We start from the raw sequence: 20,942 nt of genomic DNA, 5'->3' as shown, positions 1-20,942 counted from the left end.
AACGGTAAGTGCAGAGTTCAGATATATCTGTAGCATTTGGTGTTGGGATGCTTTGGGGCAGGGTCTCAAGACATTGGACCCCACTCCAAGCTTTCTGGAATGTTCCAGTGACTCTGTTACCCACAAAATAGCCCATCCACAAAAACAAAATAATAATAATAATAATAATAATAATCTGAAATAACTTGAAACTGACAAGTTTAACAACATCCCTTATTGTTTATTAAACATTTAAAACAAATCAGACTTCGCTTTTAATTATTGATTCAGATGAATATGTTACATAAATTAAACGAAAATGGCACGAATAAAAATAAATGGTACCATTCAATATTTTGTGGCACCACATTTTGCAGGAATCACTGCCGGCAAGCGATCTCTGTACGTCACCGTGAGATGTTTGCCAGTAGGTAGTTTGGTCCACTCCTCCTGAGCAAACTGTTCAATCTGTCCCAGGTTCGAAGGGTGGCATCTCCACAGTACAATTTTCACATCTTTCCATAGATGTTCAATAGGAATAAGACCTGGGCTCATAGTGGATCATTTAAAAATAGTCCAGTGTTTTTTTATCAGCCTTTCTTGAGTGCTGTGGTTGGCAGCTGTGATCACAGGGATATGAAGCTGCTTGGAGATGGTCTTATAGCCTTTACCTTTAGCATGGTTATCTATAATGTTCTTCCTGAGCTCCTCAGACAGTTCTCTCCTTTGCTTTCTCTGGTCCATGTTCAGTGTGGTGACACAATGATACCCAACAACACAGTAGCGTGTTCTTTCCCTTTAAATAGGCTGAACGGCCGATGAAAAACTTGCAGGCAGCCCTGATACTAATTAAGGTTAAACACTTAGCTTGAAACATGACTATAATGCAAGGATAAATAGTCTTTTTAGGAGTACCAACAAATCTGTCCATACTATTTTAGCATATTTTTGTAAAATAAACAAGAAGTCATTTCTTTTCACAACTTTATTGTTTTATTTTATCACATACTACAGACATGCAGGTATACATTAGACAATTGCTTTTAAGTGAATCATTTTTCAGGAGAAATGAAGCATCGTCTCAATGAGCTGTAAGGGTACCAACAAATTTGTCTGTATGTTACTATTTTTTTACATAATTATTTATAAATTATATAGAGCAATTTAAAAGCAGAGAAATTGTAAATATTTTTGGACATCATGATTTTCAGATAAAAAAAAAACTGTTGGTTTTAGATGTTCTTGCTTCTTCTGCATGTAAAACACTAAATATGCAGTGCTGTATTCGGTTGTGTGAATGCAAATATTTTAATTTCTGATCTGTTACTACCAGAAAGCCCTGCTGGTCTCCCTCTGATACATTACTGTTATACCGCCAAGCCCAGCCCATTGTTCAGACCAATGAGGACGCAGATCTTCCCGTTACACCCAATTAAAACGCGAATTTTAAAAGGTTCATATGGTTTCGCTGGGACTGTGTGACACTGTGAACGAGTATCTCACTGGGAAATCTGCTCTGGCGATCCACCATGCACGCGGAAAGCACGTACTTTTGCATGAATTGCATTTTAATCTACTAAAGGGAGGAGGTCACACACGGGTAGGGTGAGCATGGAAGCGGCGGTGGAGGCCGAATTTCGGGAGATCGACGAACATGGCAGCTGGAATGTCATCTTCCAGGTAATCTGTCCATCTGTCCGTCCATCTACTACTGATTATGTAGATCTAAATACTCGGCCAACATTAAGGCTATATTTAAGTCCGCTGCAGCTGTCAGCCCCGGTCAGCTGCTGTAAGCACTTATTTTTAAAAGCTTCGATTTATGTGTCTATTTTGTATACGATTCCACGGCTATTGTTACCAGTTACTAATAACCCGGAACGAGCTGGTTAAGACGCCTCGTTAAAGTTAGGCGGCGATCAGTGCGGTGTGGTTTAGTTGCCATGCTGGCGTGGTTTATGACTATGTAGGTATAATCAATGGGCTCTGACCAATAATACGAATTACCCGGGAAAGTGAATAAGTGACTCTGATTATTAAGCATTTCTGTTAGTTGAAATGACATCCTTTTTCCTTAGGTAGTTGACCTACAGCAGAAACAAACGTACATTCCATGTTACCTTGTAACTATTCGTTTTGTGTTGCATAAAGGTATCTGCTTTTGTTCGGGTTTGGTAATTTTAATCAGACACTTTGGTAGTACGTACCCAGTCGAGATCGTCTAGGCAAAAATTAAGTTGGTTGTCCACGTATCTTAGTGATCTGCAACAAGTCATGACACATAATGATACATTAAGCATTGCAATACAGATATGTTAACGTGCTCCCGTGGCATGCTTGCGTGGGTGTGGCGTGTTGTTAAGCCGATTTTTTTCTTCCCCAATATCACTATATAGCTCTTAATTATTTTTGACAGCGCCATTTTGTTTATTTCTTACGTTAAAACTCGGGTTTTCCCCCAAATAACCAGCCTTAAGACATGTTATGTTCAGGTGAATCGAGGTGCCCTAGTGTATTTGTGTATGAGATCTTGCGTAATCGATTAATGCAAATAGATCCGCATGTCTGTTATAATTGCATGTTAATAAAGTTTACAGTTGACTGACCGTTTTAATTGCATTGCATACGGGCTTTGAACAGTGGCAATTTTTATTGCTCATGAAATGGTAAATTAAGCATTTTGGTTAACGCAGACCGAAATTTCTTAATCATAGTCACAACTAGGCAGTTGAGTGTGTGTTTTTTAACAGGCCCAATCTGCTACTAATACTCCTACTACTACTAAAATAAAAGTAAAAAAAATAATAATTCTCCCCAAAATGTTCTATTTGGCAAAGTCGTAGTAAAACAGCCATAGGAATAAATTTCATCTCATTTTCTATTCTCCTGGTGAGAGTTGAGGTCATAGAGTTTTCTGTTAATTCATAATTTATTTGCATCGATCTTGGTCCTAAACCTTTCAACAATGAAGTATATAATAGATCGAAAGTCAGAATAGTTGACTGGTTAACACATGTTAAACAAGTAATTGGAGAGGGATTTGCTTTTTATTATTATATATACTGCAAATGGAAACTTCAGAGGCCGAATACCGACCAGTATTAGTATTTTATTGTCATAAACTCACACAAATGTCTAATTCTTGCCTCAGAGGCCTAAATGTTTCCCTGTTTCTCAAGGGCTGATATTAACAGTTTCTAGATTGAGTTAAAATTCGTAAATATTATTTGTTTGTTTGTTTATCGTTCATTGTTCTTCTTTAGGAAATCCGTGATCAGTCAACCGAGTTTCCATGTGCCATTGCCAGACTACCTGAAAACAAAACCAGGAATCGCTACCGAGATGTCAGCCCCTGTGAGTATTACACTGGGAACTGGTTTCTAATTTCTGAGGTATTAAAAAATATAGACAGTTGGGATTAATTTAGCAGGGTGTCTGATGGAGCACATTAGCTGTAGGCTCAAGAAAACACAGTGAAGCTATTTGAGCCCATGTGATTCTGCTGTAAAGAGTATAGAGCCCCCTACAGCCAAGGTTAGAGAGTAGTTGGTTCCCTTAGCTGGAGTGGTGATCAGGTCACACCTGTTCCATGGCCCCTTTGGGCCCCTTTGAGCCCCATTGAGCAAATGTGAGCTTATTGTGGCTTGGAGTCAATGAAGTCTTGAGTGGATGCCAGAATTAAATATGTGTGTTTAATAAATCATTGTCAATTTCTTGGTAGACTGTCCCAGGTGCTATTGATGAGGGTATGGGGAATTTCAGTATTTTTGTGGAAAAAAACATTTATAAAATATATAAAATGGGGATTTTGCATTCGGCATGTAATAATATTGGTTCACTTTTCAATAATAATAATAATAATAATAGTCACACTTTATTGATCCCACTCTGGAGGATCTCTTCACCTACCCCATCATGTTCTCCATAACATACAGACTCTTATGTAGGTGTGAGAGAGCTTGCTGGTGAAGGGCAGCTTCCTGCAGCCACGCCTGTGTAGCTGGGGGCTAAGGAGCTAACTCAGGGGCCCACAGACCATGGCTGTTCTGCCGACTCCAGGCTCCAACCAGCAACCTTCTGATCATGGACAGAGGCTTAGCCTGTTTTGAATGTAGTTTTATTTAAGCCTATTAGTGGGATGAGATGAGAATTATTGATCACTTTTTTTTTTTTACTGAATTGACACAACTTTTTTAATGTGCTTTAGCCTAAGGAAATTGGAATAATATAGTGTGTATTTACCATCCCCTTTGTGCACCATTCATTATATCGCATGCTAAGTGAAATCACATTGCGTACAGCCATCTACTAAAGAAATAACAAATTATTCTTTTCCTTTCAGTTGATCACAGCAGAATATGTCTGCAGTTAGGAACTAATGATTACATCAATGCCAGCTTAATTTCAGTGCACGAGACCCAAAGAAGCTATATTCTGACACAGGTAAGGCATGTTTTATTTTTCCTGTTATGGAATTTTTTTTTAGCGTTCTTGTTGTTTCCATTTTTCCTTTATTTTATATTGATTCAATTTTAGTGGTAACTAGCGATCTCTCAGTGTGAAAACAGTTGTGGTCCATGTGGAGATGTCAGATAGAACCTGGTGTGTATGTGTATGGGTTGCATCCCAACCCTCTACAAAGATCTCCAAGAATCTTCGACCCTCCATCCTTGATCTTTAGGACATCAGCAAAAGCTTTTGAAAAACATTCTAGACCAGAAACAGATTTGGATTTTATGTGGTTTCCGGCACGATTAAAAATGGTAAAAGGTTACTTTGTTCCAGTAAAATGGGTAAGGTCTGTAAATTATGAACACTGAGTATATAACGGTCTGCAGTCTGAGATCCTAGAATCTTTTACATGCTCAGTGTTCTTGTCAAAGTAGGTGAAGGGCAAGAACATTTTGAAAGTATTCATTTTGGAAGTACATCACCTGTCATTGGTGGAGAAAGTCGTGTGAAGCTTCTCTTAGCCTTTTCAAATCCTTTTTATCTGTTGACCGACAACTGCAGTTACATTCCCATTTGCTTGTTACACCTAATTTGTAGAAACATTCTGGAAACATGAAGTCTCAATCTTCAGGATAAAGAAACTCCATAAACGTTTGATTATCAGTGTTTATTCGCTTAATCGTTCTGGAAGGCATTAAGCAAATTTGAAAGCGTAGAAAGGTACTGATACTAGTTGTCTGGGATATCACTCTTTGCCTTGGTATGTGTGCTTCACTGCTGTGGAATCTCTGTTCATACCTTGTTGCTTCGTGCCCCTGCTTGTTACGGGACGTTACGGTCTCATCCCTGAAAGCCAGCCCAGACCTGTACTATAAGAGCAATTCTGCAGTTACGATTGTTTTTGATGCTGCTATTGTGATTTTGTTTTAGAACAGTTAACCAAAGAAATGAGGTAAAGGAACCATGTGCATTGAAACGGCAGATTGTCAAACAAATTTGTTGATTTTTTAATAACGAATAGAAGGAAATGAGAGGGTTTCTGACACCCCCCCCCACCCACCTTCTTCTACCCTCCTCCTTTGGATCATCCCAAACACTCAATCAGGGTCCTTTGCCAAACACCTGCGGGCACTTTTGGGAGATGGTGTGGGAGCAGCAGAGCCGTGGTGTGGTCATGCTGAACCGTGTTGTGGAGAAAGGCTCTGTGAGTACTGCCACTTTCGTCGTCAATGCCAAAATTTAAACAGAAAAAGCATTTAGCTGTCTTGAAAGGACAAAGACTGTAGAATTCTGTCTTATCAGGTCCTGATGCAATTTGTGTGCATATCTAGTGAGTCCAAGTACATCTATATACAGTTTTGGAATTTATATTTGCGATAAAATACACTAAAACATCAACATTATTAGCAATACACATAATGGCCTACATCATTGAGTGTACCCAACAAACTGAATGTATAGTTCTGTACCTGGTACTTTTATAAATAATGGCCATTTTTGCAGCATTTTATTTATTTATTTATTTTGTATAAAATGAATACAGGCTTATGTGTTCGCATGGAGAGATCTGACCAGGTGGCTTACTGGAAACAGTGGAATCATACAGGTTAAAACTGACAGCGTTTCTGCCAGGCAGCCAGTGCTGAAGATGTGCTGATGCAGGCTTTGTGGAAGTCGGCAGGCCGTCCTGTAGCACAAGCTCACGCCTCTGCGTCAGCGTCCGCTTGCTGATTTTAGAGTAGCAAATTCTAACTATCTTCTTCCAAACGAATGTGCGTTTGATTTGGACGGTCTAACTAATTATGTTTATCAAAAAAAATAAACACTCTTGCCCCAGTTTTCACTGCATTGAGTCTACATACAAGTGTTCATAAAGATCTGAAAGTCCTTCTTGATATAAAAATAATTTTATTGTTCATTGAAGTCTGTAGAAGATCAATGGACTTGGGTTAACACTGAATGAAGTGTGTGTGTCTCCCCCCCCCCCCGTTGGATCTTGTTCAGGTGAAGTGTGCCCAGTATTGGCCTTCTCATGCTGACAGGGAAATGGTGTTTGAGGACACAAACCTCAAGCTAACTCTAGTATCCGAGAACGTGAAGTCCTACTACACCGTCCGCCATTTGGAACTGGAGAATTTATCTGTAAGTATTCTGGCATCTTGGTTCTGTGATTGAATCTAGCGCTGGAGACAAAAGCAAGATGGATTCAAAATTTAGAAAATAACATAATCGATATATTTTTACTGATTAAAAAATGATTAACCAATCGAATGCATGGAGACAATGCAGGATTCCCATTGGTCACTGTTGAATTGTTGTTTTCCTGCAATAATTGTGTTGGTATAACACCAATTTATTTCAGACTCTTTTGATAGAAAAAATCAATTTGGTTATACAGACGCTCCTCTACTTACGAACTTTCAAACATACGAACAAAGAGGACGGATTTTTTTTCTGTGCACTAATTCCGCCTAGTATGACCTCTGGCTGCTACTCCTGCCATGCAGCAGCGTAGCGTACATAATCCCAGCATCCTAGTTCTTAGTACTTGTGTATACCCTTAAAATGATGTTGAATAACAACTTACAAACATTTCAAGTTACGAACGGCCATTCGGAATGTATCTCGTTCGTAAGTAGAGGAGCGTCTGTAGTTTATTGTATTCCCTAGATGGGGAATACAAAAGAAGATAACTCGGCGTCTTTGAAGGATCTACTTCAAACTTTGCAGACTCATTGTATGGCTGAGAAACTTGTATTGATCTACTTTTAAGACAAATTGCCCCAAACTTGAAGCAACGCCGCTTAGTGGCAGCAAAGAGAAGGGGCGACCGCAGTTGATATTTGATCTTCTGAATTTAAGTCAAAACGTATATATTGGATCTTATTACCACTTCACAAAAACATCGTATGGATGGAGATCTACACCTCATTTCATTTTGAAACAAATTTGCTTAAATGAAGTAGCAACAAAGGAATGAAAGAGGCTGAATAAGAAGTTTTGTTCTTGTGAAAGCAGACCCTCAAAGTATTGTGAATAAAAAGACTAAGAATAATCAAGAAGTGCATATTTGGGAATTAAGAAAATTACAGCATCTTAACAATTAAATTGTATGTATGGATCTTCACTGTCGGCGATCTGCTGCAGCGTAATGTTTGGGTTTTGGCTGTAGCTGCGTTGTTGCTCTTCACCGTTATTGTACTTTAGAATTATTCATATTTTACCATAATAATTCTCTGTCCTGTTGCATTAAAATTTGTAGCCCTGTTGCAATTCATGCTTAAATGATTGGTTGATTGTTGGACACGGCTTTTATGCGCATGTGCTTAGGAAATAATCATGGTTTCAGTAAGAAATCCTGGCTTGACATAGATTGCTGATAGTCAGCGTCATGATGTTGCTAATCTGATTGCATTTGTTTGTTTCAGTTACACTAGAACTTATCTTTGAAGCCTGACTTTGTTAAACCAGCTTTGTGATTCAGACCACTGAACATTCTGCTGCATTACAGATGTTCTCGGTTGTTTGTCCTCCTGAATCTATTTACTTTTATTTTTGCTCTATTTAGCTGACTCTTCCATCCAAAGCAACATGTATGTGAGGCAGACCATTACAAATATACAGCTGTCAGGGAGTCAGGCATAAATGCAGCTTCGATGAGCTTCCGTTGGACATGTAAGCAGCATAGGAGCAAGAGCTACACAACATCTTCCAACCAAAGCAAGAACGTAATTGGACAATGATTCAATTCAGCAAAACATACAACATGAAGAGCATTCAGGGAATATGGAGCAGTATAGGTTAGTAGAGGAATTTCTGGAGCAAATGGATCCTGTAGCCCCAAAATTTACCTTAAAGTATTACATACTGCCATCAATCCCTCATGCATATCCAGTGATGATGTCACTTACCTTGATTCTTCAAAGACTCAGGAGACCAGAGAGATCCTGCATTTCCACTACACGACTTGGCCTGACTTTGGAGTTCCGGAGTCTCCTGCCTCCTTCCTTAACTTCCTTTTCAAGGTCAGGGAGTCAGGGTGCCTAAACTCTGACCATGGTCCTGTGGTGGTCCACTGCAGCGCTGGGATTGGCCGCTCAGGAACTTTCTGCCTTGTGGACACCTGCCTCCTCTTGGTAAGTACCGAGTCTGAGTCTTCATTTCGTATTGATTTTGCCAAACTCAATTTATTCTTGCCAGTATTTAATTTGTTTTCTTAGAACATTAGCAGAGAAGATGAAAATTATCAATTCAGTTGGTAGATTTTTAAATTCCCTGATTTCAATGGATTGTATTGTTCAAACTAGTTAAGTGAATGTTATCCTCCAGAAAATGCTATGTGAGAATTTCAGATATCACCAGATGACAGGGTGAACTCCAAAACGAGGGTTGTATCCCTAATGCACAACCATAGTCATTTGAATTTGGTTAACCGATACTATAGTTGTGCCGTTTTACACTAATTAGGGCTGTAACGGTAGGCATGTTTGTCGGGTAACATTCAGTAAATCATTTTCGGTACACTACACATAATGAAACAAATGAATACATTTCTTGACATCCTAAATTAACAAGCAGATGTTCAACACAGAAAACATTATGCTATTGCTGGCTGGTTAAGGATAATGTTGGTTACACTTGCTCATAACTGCTGGTTTAGGAATGTTTTGGTTTCCCTGTGAATTACATCAACACTAAAGAGAGTAGTTGATAAGACTAAGACTGTCTGGGTGCTTTTCCACTGCCCAGGTACCTTTTGGTACTTAAAGACGGTACCAAAGTGAATGTTACTTCTTGTGTTTTGTACCAAACTATTATACTAGCGTAATATTATAGTATATTTTAGTATATATACACATGCATTTACGAATGAGTTGCGTTCCGAAAGGCTGTTCGTAACTTGAAATGTTCGTAAGTCGTTATTCAACATCATTTTAAGGGCATACGCCAGTACAAAGACCTAGGATGCTGGGAGTTTGCAGGTTACGCTGCTGCACGGCGGGAGTAGCGGCCAGAAGTCATACTAGGTGGAATTGGTGTGCAGAAAGAGAAAGTCTGATGTTGCGAACAGGAAACAGGAGCCCAGCGAACACAATTTAGACTTGCACTCCGTTCGTATGTTTGAAAGTTCGTAAATTAAAAGTTTGTAAGTAGAGGAGCGTCTGTATTAGTGCTTGATGATGTGCAATATTAATATCGACATTAGAACTACTGCTATTAGTCAACATGGTTGACGTCAATGCTGAAAACGCATCCACATCAATATTTTAAATGAACGCATCGTTTCCTTAATATATTTTAACAAAATTACCTTTATGATTTCTAACACGCTTCAATTCATTGTAACAAATGTTTTCCTTAATATCACTATGTAATTATGCGAGTAGTTCAAATTATCACTAAACAAAAAGGTGGTTGGTCACTGCACAGTGGTTGCTGAGCTGCCCCTTTCTTCACCGTCACTTCAGTGCTTATTGCTTCCATGATTTTACCAGAGCAGTCGCATGCGTCGCTCTGCAAACTGAATTTAGACATAAAAATATACAAAATTTATACAGATTACTTTTGGACATCGCAATAGGTTTCTCATTAATATTTTAGACTCTACTTACTGAATTGTGGGTGAAAATGATGTCCGTGTGGTGCCGAAAAGCCAGCGTCCATTATCTAAAACCTTGCAATGGCACAGTATGTTGTCAAAATAAAATTAACTTAACTTAAAACAAAATTTACCGTTTTTCTAGAGGATTTTAATCATTAATTGATCAGTTGGTAAAAGTCTATAGATTAATCCACAGAAAAATAGGTAGCAACAAGACGAAACAAAGCTTTGCAATTTTTTTTTTTTTGTAGAGTGGAGGAGAAAAGTGAAGTCTGGAAATATTAAAAAAATATTTTGGATTATGGAAATATTTTGGATTCTGTAGAAATGATTTTGAGCAAATGCAAGTGGTTTAATACTTCGGTACTGATACTGGACCAGAAATTAATGGAAAAAGAGCAATATTTAGCCATTTTTTAGTACCAAGTGTTCGGTACCTGGTGCAGTGGAGAGGCGCCCTCAGTCAGCTCTATTCTACCGAACTCTGCTGTGCTGCTGGAAATCCTTCCAGTGTGCCGACTCGTTTGCGACGATCATCTAATTGTGTCTACGAACAGACCAGGACAGAAACAGCCTTTGCAAGATAATCTCCCTGTGGAGTTTTGCCAGGAAATTCAGACTGAGCTAAAAACTTAATTAAAGCTGTTAATGTTGCACAACAACTAAATATCTTTATCGATAATCTTTTTCTTTTTTTTTTCTTTTTTTTTTTTTTAAAAAAAGGAAATTCTTAAATGTCATGCTTTAGTTCGGGCAATGTTTTTAGGCATCTAAGGTTATTTTAAAATAAAACTTAAGCATACTATTCAAAGAAGCATGTTGGGCATTATTTTTGTGTTTTATTAGTAATTAGCGATTCGAGTCAGTCTGGTTAAATTGTTTGAGTTCGGGTTGCTAATGAAATAGACCTGCATAGTTTTCATCACTGTAGACTATGTATGAATGTGTATATTACTACTGAGGGGAGGGTTTTTGAACACTGATTTCTTTCATGGACATAACAGGGGAGTGAACTAATCAACTGTCACCTGTCGGTCTTTGGATTCCTTGAGGAGGTTAGGATGGTTGTCCCGCAGATGGATGGCCAGGTTTGATGCGTTGCTTCCCTTTGCAGGACACACTTTAAAAGGGCGTTTGCACAGCGGTTCTCCTGTGTTTAGGGACTCTCCTTTTTCATCCATTTTATAGCCAAAATACTTCACTTTGAGGCCCCTCTTTGTCAATGAGTTCAAGTCTTGCTGAAACTGCTGCCATCTCAGATGTCTAATCTCTATATAAAGTGTACCATATCTTTGCTGTTGCTCTCGTCACTTCAGTTACAGTTGTTTCCTGTTGTCGCACACACCACTAGTGTAATGTCACCGCTGTCAGCATTGAGCTTAAGGAGACGTATTCCTTTAGCTGATCAAATAGGCATTCACAAAAATATAGATTTTTTTTTTCAACATGCTGTAGTACCATTTTCAAAACTTTTTTTTCAGTACCAGTTTACAGTGTTTATCGCTATATATGTGCAATCATACTCAGTAGTTCATAACATGGGAAACACAGGATTTACATGGGATTTAGTTCAGTATGATTATGTTGCTTTTTTCATTCATTTGCCATATTTATGTTTACAATATTCATACGAGCATCTGTTATGGTTTTGTTATTCAGACACGTCTATAGACATTGTCTTTGGTTTACAGCTGTTTTGTGTGTGTGTTTTTTTTTTTTTTTATTTAAATTTATTATTTTCCATGCTGTACTGAAATTGTGCTGTACCATGAATGCAAAACAACAGCTTAGTCCTAACCATGAATTTTGTGTACCATTAACCCCTGTGTATTATGCAAACATAAGAATCCATCCATTCATCCTTTGTCTTACCTAATATCGGTCAGGGAGCTCGTCACAAGCAGCATAGTGCGTAAGACTGGGGTCCACCCTAGACAGGAAGCCATTTTTATACTTAATACTAATATGTTCTTCAACATGTGTAGTAATTCACTACTTAACTGGATATACCCATCTTGCTGTACGTAGTCCAAGTGCCTATCCTGATCGGGGTAAGACCTGAAGCCTGTCCAGGATGTATGATTGAGCTACACCCTTGACTGGATGCAAGTGTAGTGTAAAACAGTTTATGAAATAACCATGGTGTTTGCATGGGAGAACTTAGCTGGGTCCCCCAACTGAAAAACCGCCAAGGAGGGTAAATATTATTTATGCTCCTGGGGTGGCCATAGTTCCTCCAACGGCAGCAGAATTGCTATTTGGAGATGAGTGGCTGGTCGTTTGATGACCCTGGGGCTTTTTAAGTGTGTTAAGTCTGTTCGTTTTTGCATGATGTGCCTTCAGATGTCCCTTCGCAAGGACCCGTCCTCCGTGTATGTGCGTGAGGTTCTCCTGGAGATGCGGCAGTACCGCATGGGCCTAATCCAGACGGCTGACCAGCTGCGCTTCTCCTACCTGGCGGTCATCGAGGGCGCCAGGGTCATTTCTGGGGACACGTCGGTGCAGGTCAGCAGCTTTGTCCACAACACAGAATTTGTCTGCTGGCTGAACTGCCACTCGCCTGACATGAGTTGCCAGCAAGGAGTGCTACTCTCATTCTTATTTGCTGTGTGAACTTTTGAAGGATTCCAAAGCTTCCGAATATTTCATATACGGTTCTCACAGTCTTGGGAAACTTAATTTTGTACGTTTTCTGGTTTTATAACAAAAGTACATTGACAAGCAGTGTTTAACGTATCTTCACATACCTTTCACGCAAACATTTTTAATTTAATTGTCATAATATTTTTTGATTGAATCATTCAGTTCTGTTACACTGCTATTACAGTGATCCCCCGCTATATCGTGATTCAAGCTATGGTGCCCCGCCTACGATTTAAGCCTTAAACTATAAACTATAAAAAAAAAAATGTTTGTTTATATGGTATCTCTATATCACGGATTTTCACCTATCGCTGATGGGTCTGGAACATAACCTCCGCGATAGGCGGGGAATCGCTGTAATTGCTGCTGTAGTCCATTGGTTCCCAATAGATACTAAATACAAATTTTGCTATTTTATGTTAATTCAGATATAAATGTGTTACTAATTAAAAAAGCATCCAATGAGACTGCTTATCAATAAATTTGGGTTAATATTTAATATTTGAAATGAATCTTACTTAAAACTCCTGATTGTTTGTAATGTGATATTTTTGTAAGCAAAAGAAGTAACGATTTTGTTATAAAACTGATAAATTTGTAATACAGGCACTCCTCACTTAACCTACCTCGTTAATGACAGCTCGGACGTACGACCAGCTCTCCGACCAGTCAGCCTTGTACTTTGTACGAGAACTTTGGTCATGGAAACGGCAGCTCAGCGTCAGGCAATTATGCACAGTTATAAAGTTGGTGTTTCCTTGTACACTTATTTTTATTCAGAATAAATTAGAAAGATTACCTGTAAGCAAACCTTAGTTAGCTGATTTCCTCTGTTCTGTGTATTGTAGTATACAATGCATTACTGTACAAACATTTATAAATGTATTAAATACTATAAGTGTATAGTGGCAGCATGTGGCTTGGTGAGCTAAGCCTCTGTGTCTGTGATCAGATGGTTATTGGTTCGAGCCCAGCCTCGGCACATTTGGAGGTCCTTCAGTAAGGTCCTTAAATAACCAGCTCGCTGTCAATTACATAGGGCAAGTTTGGCGGGGGAGCACTATGCATTGTATGCTACAATGCACTATTGATCCACAGGGATCAATAAAGTCTATTATTTAAAAAGCTATAAATAGTCACCTTTGCACCATCTAAAGATGGTTGGCACAAAACCACTCCGTTACAGCATGCTTGAAGTATCAGTAAAGGGTGGCTACTCGCTTATGGACCAATTTGCTTAACGACCTAGATATAGGAATGGAATTCTGTTATTAGGTGAGGAGTGTCTGTATTTTTTTACTGAATTAAGCAAGCATCTCCAGTAGGGCTGGGATGATTATTCGACGTAATCGACAATGTCGACTATAAAAATGCGTAGACGTAGAATTTTAGTGTCGACGCGTTGTGTAAAACTACGTAAATGTTTTGTGACCGCAATGCACTAAGTGATAAGCTAAACGTACTGTAAGGGAAACTGCTTTATCCCCTCGGGTGCACATTAACGCTGTCCTTTTAAGAATCATGCAATTAAACAGTCTGCTAATAACTGAATTTTACTGTCCACCTGATCTCTTCAGCATTCGAGAGCTACAGTAGTTTATTTATTGGACCTGCTGCATGGTTTTCATTTACAGTACAAAGTTATTCCGCTAATAAGCTGGCACTGTTTTTGATAATATATACATTTGATAAAGTCAAAGTCTCTATTTGAGAATAAAGTCATAAAGTTACGAGAAAAAAACCTGCAATGTTTCAAGAATAAAGTCATTCGAAACTATGAAAAGGTTCAGAATCGCGTAAAGACTTTTTGTGGCAAAATGAGGGGGTCTCAAACCGCTGTTAGCCTCAAATTCGATATTCAGTTTTTTGGCTTTAATCACTTTTACTGGAAGTAAGGTGGAGCGTTTTTAATGACAGGATTGTGATGCCACAGACAACGATGCTCATCATTTATTTTTGCCACGCAATAATCTACAACTCTATTTTTTAAAATATTTTTTTTAAGCAGTGCCACACTGTTTTGTAAGGCATGCACTGGCCAATCATCTAGCTCCTCTCTCATAAATATTAATGAGACATCTCCTACCACCCTGAAAAAAGGAAATTTGCCGCTTGCCCCACCCTGTCCCCACACACGAGGCAACAAGGGCTGGCCCCCCCATCCTGCGTTATTCCCTGCCTCGTGCCCATAGCTTCCAGGATAGGCTCTGGAACCCCCACAACCCAGAAGGATAAGTGGTTTGGAAAATGGATGGATGGATGGATGGAAGTGTTAATGATCATTTCAGATTTGTGTGTGTGGGGGGAGAGGATGAATTGTGACTAACTTGAAAATAATTGCTTATCAATACATTTATCATCATATCAATCAAAAATGAGTTGCTAGATTAGTCAAATAATCGTTAAATTAATTGTTGAAAGAATAATCGTTTGGGACAGCACAAATCTCAAGACTCCCTGTGAGCACCGTATATTCCAATTTTAATTGTAAAGACCCAATTTTTGTTCACCGAGCCCAGCAGTTTACATTTCAGAGATTAATGGCTGTTCCTAGTAATTGTAACTAATTTTGTAATTGTGTAAGTTATTCTGATTGCAACAGGAAATAGTGCTGCAGTATTGCATTATTGATTATGAAGATGGGATGGGTGCACCTTGTTGATGGAGACAGCCTGGTATATATGGGGACCAGCAAGCTGTTTATGCACTTAGGCCACTAGAAGTCTTCGTAAATTACCTGTTGTCTGTGCACAGGAATCATGGAGGGAACTTTCAAATGAGGAAGACCCCCCAGCAGAGTTGACACCCCCCCCCTCCCCGGCCCCCTAAGCGCTCCAGCAGTGCAAGAACAGGATCCTTCCCCTTCCCAGGACCGGGTGACGAGCATATCAAAGCACAGCACAATTCCCAAGCTAATGGGTAAGTGTGTCTGTGTATATGGGGGTGTGGGTGGTTCAGGTATACCAAATGCCCCCACGTTGTAATATAAATCTATTATTTTCACATTGTGGGGACCATCTTCCCACTAGGGGAATTCAATTTTATAAAAATATGTTGCATGCAATAAAAAAAACTAAAAATGTCAAGAGACTTGTATTTTGTTTGGTTACTTATGGTTAAGGTCGTCATTGCTGTGACTAAGGTTTTTCCCGTAGAAATAAATGGACAGTCCCCACAAAGATGGGAATACAAGTGTGTGTTTGTGTTTGTGTGTGTGTGTGTGTGTGTGTGTGTGTGTGTGTGTGTGTGTGTGTGTGTGTGTGTGTGTGTGTGTGTTTGTTTTTCTTCTCCTTCCACTGAGTCTTTCCGATCTGTAGAAGACAATTCAAAACTAGTTGTGTGAATGTTTTTTTTTTTTGGCTAAAACTACAGTTTCTGACACTCATTTCATTTTTTCTTCATTACTCATGTGGAAGACAAAGAGCTACAAAACTAGCGTAGAGGTGTAAGTTCTGCCACAAAAGCAAAGCACTGCATGTCAGCCAAAATACTACTAAGATTAGTACTCAACTAGCGCCCCTTTCCCTAACTACACTAATCTACACAGTGCTCCCGCATCTTATGTAGTCAGTTGCTTCCTCAGCCCACTGCAATGCCATGTGCATTCAAGACCCTGATTTAAGTGCCTATTTACGTAGCGTATACAACTATTCCCAACCTGTCTTGTCTGCTCACACACATCATGCTCAGTCTGCTTACGGACTTTGCGTGCCAGTTTGGCATTGTGCATTTCTTTTTTATACTTTCGAACTTGGATCGGTCAAAACCGTGTAAGATGCGGGCTGAGTGTAGTAGACTAAAATTACTGCATTGCTTTTATGTGGACTGTTGTACAGACCTGGGAAAATGCACTTTTAAATGCCGCTTTTGTGCATTTTACTAATTGCAAATAAACACTCCAGAAACACCTGCTCTTGATGCTCATGCATTGTCTTTGAAGCGTTAATTGTTTCAAACCATATTTCAAACTAAAATGAACAAATCACACTTTCAGTTGGTATCTCTTAAATATATTTTTTTCCCCCCAGAGAGTTTGCTTGCCAAAATGATACCGTTATAATTAACCTGAAAAATTATACCTGTCGGCACAGGTGTACAGCCACCTGTCTGTCCTTATTTAATTGGCTGGGTAATGTTTTTGTCCATAACCAATATGGAGTCTTTGCTTTCATCTTCAGCTATAAGGTTTGGGGGGGGGGGGTTTAGATGGCTGCCAGCAGACCAGAGCCGTGCTGGTTGAAGCCCGTGTGGAGTTCTAGGCAAGCTTTTCCACCAGCGCCCCCTCTAGGGTGGAGTTTTGCCCTCAGCATCTGCGACAGAGTGCAGTTTGCTTGCTGAAATGGAGCCTTAGGCCACTGCCTGTGCTCCCCAATGGGACCACCGGCACTGGACCAGAAGCTTGTATTCCAGATGGCGAATGTTCCATTCAGCAACTGTTTGCATAGTGTTTTTATTTAGCTGAAGAGCCTTACTTCACCTGTTTGTATTAACTTGATATTAACAGTTTTTAATTGAACACACAGAAACTCTTGCAAAGCCCCAAAATGGATCAGTAAGCAGTTGCTGTAGAGCAGGAATGGCCAATGTTATCCTTTTCACTATAACTGCCTAATTAGGTCACTAATTAGGGGACTGATTGGCTGAAGAGTCCTCACACCTGGGTTTGAACAGCTGATCTAAAGGTTATTCCAAAAAGCTGCAAACACACCGACCCTTTGCAAGTGAGATTGGCCAGCCCTGCTGCAGAGTACGGTAATCGTTCTGCGTTTCCTAATGAGATCGTTCCTCATGAATTATGCATGGTGTGGACTGATGGCTGCTGTGTTATTTCACCTGTGTTTTACACTGGGGGTGTTGGCTTCTCAAGGGTGTTTTGGGGCTCTGGCCAGTGGGAACCGGCCGGCTCTGAGGGTCTCTGAATACTGCTTGCTTGTATCTCTCTACAGCTCCATGCCTGAACCCGAGCTGCGGAGGAGGGCACTGGCTGAGGCCGTTGAGATGGCCACCGTCCCCTCGGTTGCCACAACCGTTGCTGGAGTTTTCTCGTCTACTTCTGATGGTGTGACAGAGAGCCATGCTGGACTCAGAGTGCCAAGCTCCGAAGATGACGAGGTCCTTCCTCAGAGACAGGAGAGGGGCGATCGGGACCCGTTGGACAGTGGCAGCCCGCCACGCTTGTTGAGCCCCCTACTGGCCACTATGTGCCTTGGTGTTGCCCTAGCATTGGGAGTCTACGTCTGCAGTCGGCCTGGTTTCCACTGACATTGTCGTTTGCTCTCCCTGCTTGTGTGTGACTGAGGAGAGGTGGACTCCCTTTGCTGCATACAGTCGTTCTGCTAGTTTGGGCGCAAAGCAGGACCCGCACTGGACCTCTGGGCCTCATTTGCGCCCCGTTGTTTCTCCTCATGAGGCAGATCGACATTTGTGGATTCATCCATTACGCTTAACACCCCAAGGATAAACTAAACCCAACCTTAACCTTAAATTCAGGGGTGGTTCTCTAGGTGAGTGACCATGTGTCCACCAGTATATAACCACTCAAACCAACAGTAAAGTAACATGGTCTTTTGTTTTTGAATTTTTTATTTTTATTTTTTTTGCTTTGTACAATATTTTTGTAATATTCTCCTGTTTTGTACCTATTTCAGGCAAAAGAGGAATTCAGTCAGCAGACAGAAATTCCCTTTTGTAGTCTACAGTATACTTATGGTACTTTAATGAAAGTGAAAATATGTAGTCTTAAGTTTTGCCTCTGTGGAAATGTGCACTGTGTGTGTGTGTGTGTGTGGGGGGGGGTGTTTCATGCTTAACCCTCTTAACATTAAAGTTTTACATTGGTTATAGCAAACCCCCTTGTTTAGGAAACCAAAGTCAGGATCTTGCATGTTTCCGAGTGGTATCTTCTAGTGTCAGCCCCCCCAGGTTAAGCAGTTTACCTTGAATATTTGCTTAAAATGACAGCCAAAAGCTCCATGACCTCTGTGCAGGGCTGCAGTGGGTCGTCTCTGCTTCATGGCTATGCCTTTTCCACAGAATCACTGTCTGCGGCTGCGGCTGTCCTGTGAGACCTTAGCCTGCCTGCAATCCTGCATGCTAGCTTGGGGATTTAGGCGGTTATCCCTCTTTAATCACAATAAATCTACTCAGATATCTCGTCTCCACCTATTAGCAGGTACTCTCACACATCCACTAAGAGCTCCACCCAGAAATGGGGGGGGGGGGGGCAGTCTAGCAGTAAGTGTCAATACCGAATGCAGCTTTCGGACTTGTAGTCTATCTACGCTTCCAAAACCTAAAAGGCCATTGACACTGCTGTACATTCGGCCCGTGTGCTGTGGGCCTTTCTCTGCGTAGCTTTGTCAGCAGCCTGTGGAGATGTGAAGGAGCCAAGCCTGGAACCAAATTGTTGCCAGGTCAAGGCCCTTCACTCTTGCGCAAGGTAGTCCGTCTGTATCGCTTTCGTAATCTCTCTGGCTAAAGAAATGAAATTTTTACTGTCCGTGTAGGTTTTATTGGAGAGAGAAAAAAAAATGGTTTTAAGGTTAGAGGGACACAGACTGCCGTCTAATCAAGGAGTTAGAGGAGACACCCTTAAGGGAATGTCGGTCTATTACAGCGTACAGATGTACACACTGTAAGTATTTTAGAAATTGCAGTTCACTTAAGTGAACTGTTATTGTACTGCCAGTGAACACCGGAGCCCCCCTGCGGAAATGTGTGTCCCCCAGAAAAAGAATATGCAGACACACACACACACACACAGCTGGAGGTAGGAATTAAACCAACCGCCCTGGAGACCACAGAACAGTCTACAGACTCAATGTGTTGCTCGTAACGTGTTTAATGGTATAAAATATATAATGTTACATTGTACTTTTTTTAAACTGATAAATTAATGATTAACTCTTGTTCATTGTAAATATTTGTCTTCCTGGGCCACAAACTGGCTGAACAAACCTGTGAGAACGTCCGCGTGTCTAGACGTGATCGCTCGCACGTTTGCAGTTGTTCCATGCTATTCTGCTACACCCCCCCCCCCCCCCCCAATTCAAAACATTTCCACACAGGCTGCGTTTATATGTCATTTTTCATAGAGAATCCCTGTGAAATTAACCTGAACCAACACACATTACACTGGATTTCCACAAGGTGGCCCTCTAGATGACTTTCCCCTGTTAGTATTTTTTTTCTGTTTTCTACACATAGATTTTTCTTTGAAAAGAATTCTAAAATACATTTTATACATAACAGATTGTTTTCTTAGCGGCTGAAGAAATCTATACCGTTTAATGTTCCCTGTAAAACGACTGTTGATGGAATTATCATTGAAATGACAGGTCCCCAGGTCCCCCTCAGGGACTGGCCGGCTGACGCAGTCCCAGAAAGGGGCTCCTTGCGTAAGAATGGAATTAAACTCGGAGACTGGAGGGGATCTGACGGAGAGGCTTTTCATACTGAGTTTAGGAACATTAGCAGTATCTTTATCTTGGTAGCTCTTAATCCAAACCTTGAACTCAAAAGCATTGTGAAGTTCCTGTTCACTGTTTTATTGTGATTAAATAGCACAGGCCATTGTGTCCATCTGAAAGTAGTGATCCAGTTTTTCTAGTATACAAATCTGGTTGCATAATCTATATTATACATAATTGAATGTTGGATAATTTTCCTCAGTTAATCAAGATAAGCTGCTGTACCTTTATCGATACATTATGGTCTCTTTCTGGGAATTGGCAAAATAAGGTACATATGGTTTTGTAATCCAGCAAATGCATCTGAAAGATGTTACTGAATCTCTACAAGCCACAATAATTCTGATTGTTTTTTTCTTCTCCTTAGAAACTCCTTAACAATTTATTTTTGGATATATATATTTTGTCTATAATTTAATTTTTGTTTTTGTAATATACTTTGTGAGACTGTACTTTCCTTCTTCCCCATATCAACACTTATTGGAAGGAGAGTTAACTATGGCCTGGAGTTCCTTCCAATATGTGTCTTGTGGTTAATCATTATCTGTAACTTCCCAGCTGCATGTCTAAAATCCTCCACACACCTCAGGAGCACAGCCCCCCCCCACATTCCGAAGAGATTTCTGTTGCACACCATAAAGGATGATCATCTTTTGGGCTCAGTCACAAAAGAGAGTTTATACCAGGTTAAAACTCCCGAAAGTCAGCCTGCTTTGCCCTCTATCAAAATGGAAATACATAAATCAATGGAAGGTAAAGTTAGCAGCTTTGGTGCTGCTTCTGTCCCACCCATGTTA

The 20,942-nt window shown here is 40.1% G+C and overlaps 1 protein-coding gene across 1 annotated transcript; it reads left to right on the top strand.

The window, feature by feature from the left end:
* Positions 1–1,421: 1,421 nt before the first annotated feature.
* LOC125747321 (tyrosine-protein phosphatase non-receptor type 1-like) lies at positions 1,422–20,264 on the top strand. The gene is made up of 9 exons (XM_049022411.1): positions 1,422–1,659; positions 3,243–3,333; positions 4,322–4,422; positions 5,537–5,635; positions 6,436–6,573; positions 8,358–8,567; positions 12,377–12,538; positions 15,431–15,595; positions 17,623–20,264. The coding sequence occupies exons 1-8, from the start codon at positions 1,591–1,593 to the stop codon at positions 15,503–15,505; spliced, it is 945 nt and encodes a 314-aa protein (XP_048878368.1). The 5' UTR covers positions 1,422–1,590; the 3' UTR covers positions 15,506–15,595; positions 17,623–20,264.
* Positions 20,265–20,942: the final 678 nt, after the last annotated feature.

Source organism: Brienomyrus brachyistius, chromosome 8, assembly GCF_023856365.1.
Source record: "Brienomyrus brachyistius isolate T26 chromosome 8, BBRACH_0.4, whole genome shotgun sequence".
NCBI lineage: Eukaryota > Metazoa > Chordata > Actinopteri > Osteoglossiformes > Mormyridae > Brienomyrus > Brienomyrus brachyistius.
This window is presented reverse-complemented; position numbering and strand designations above follow the sequence as displayed.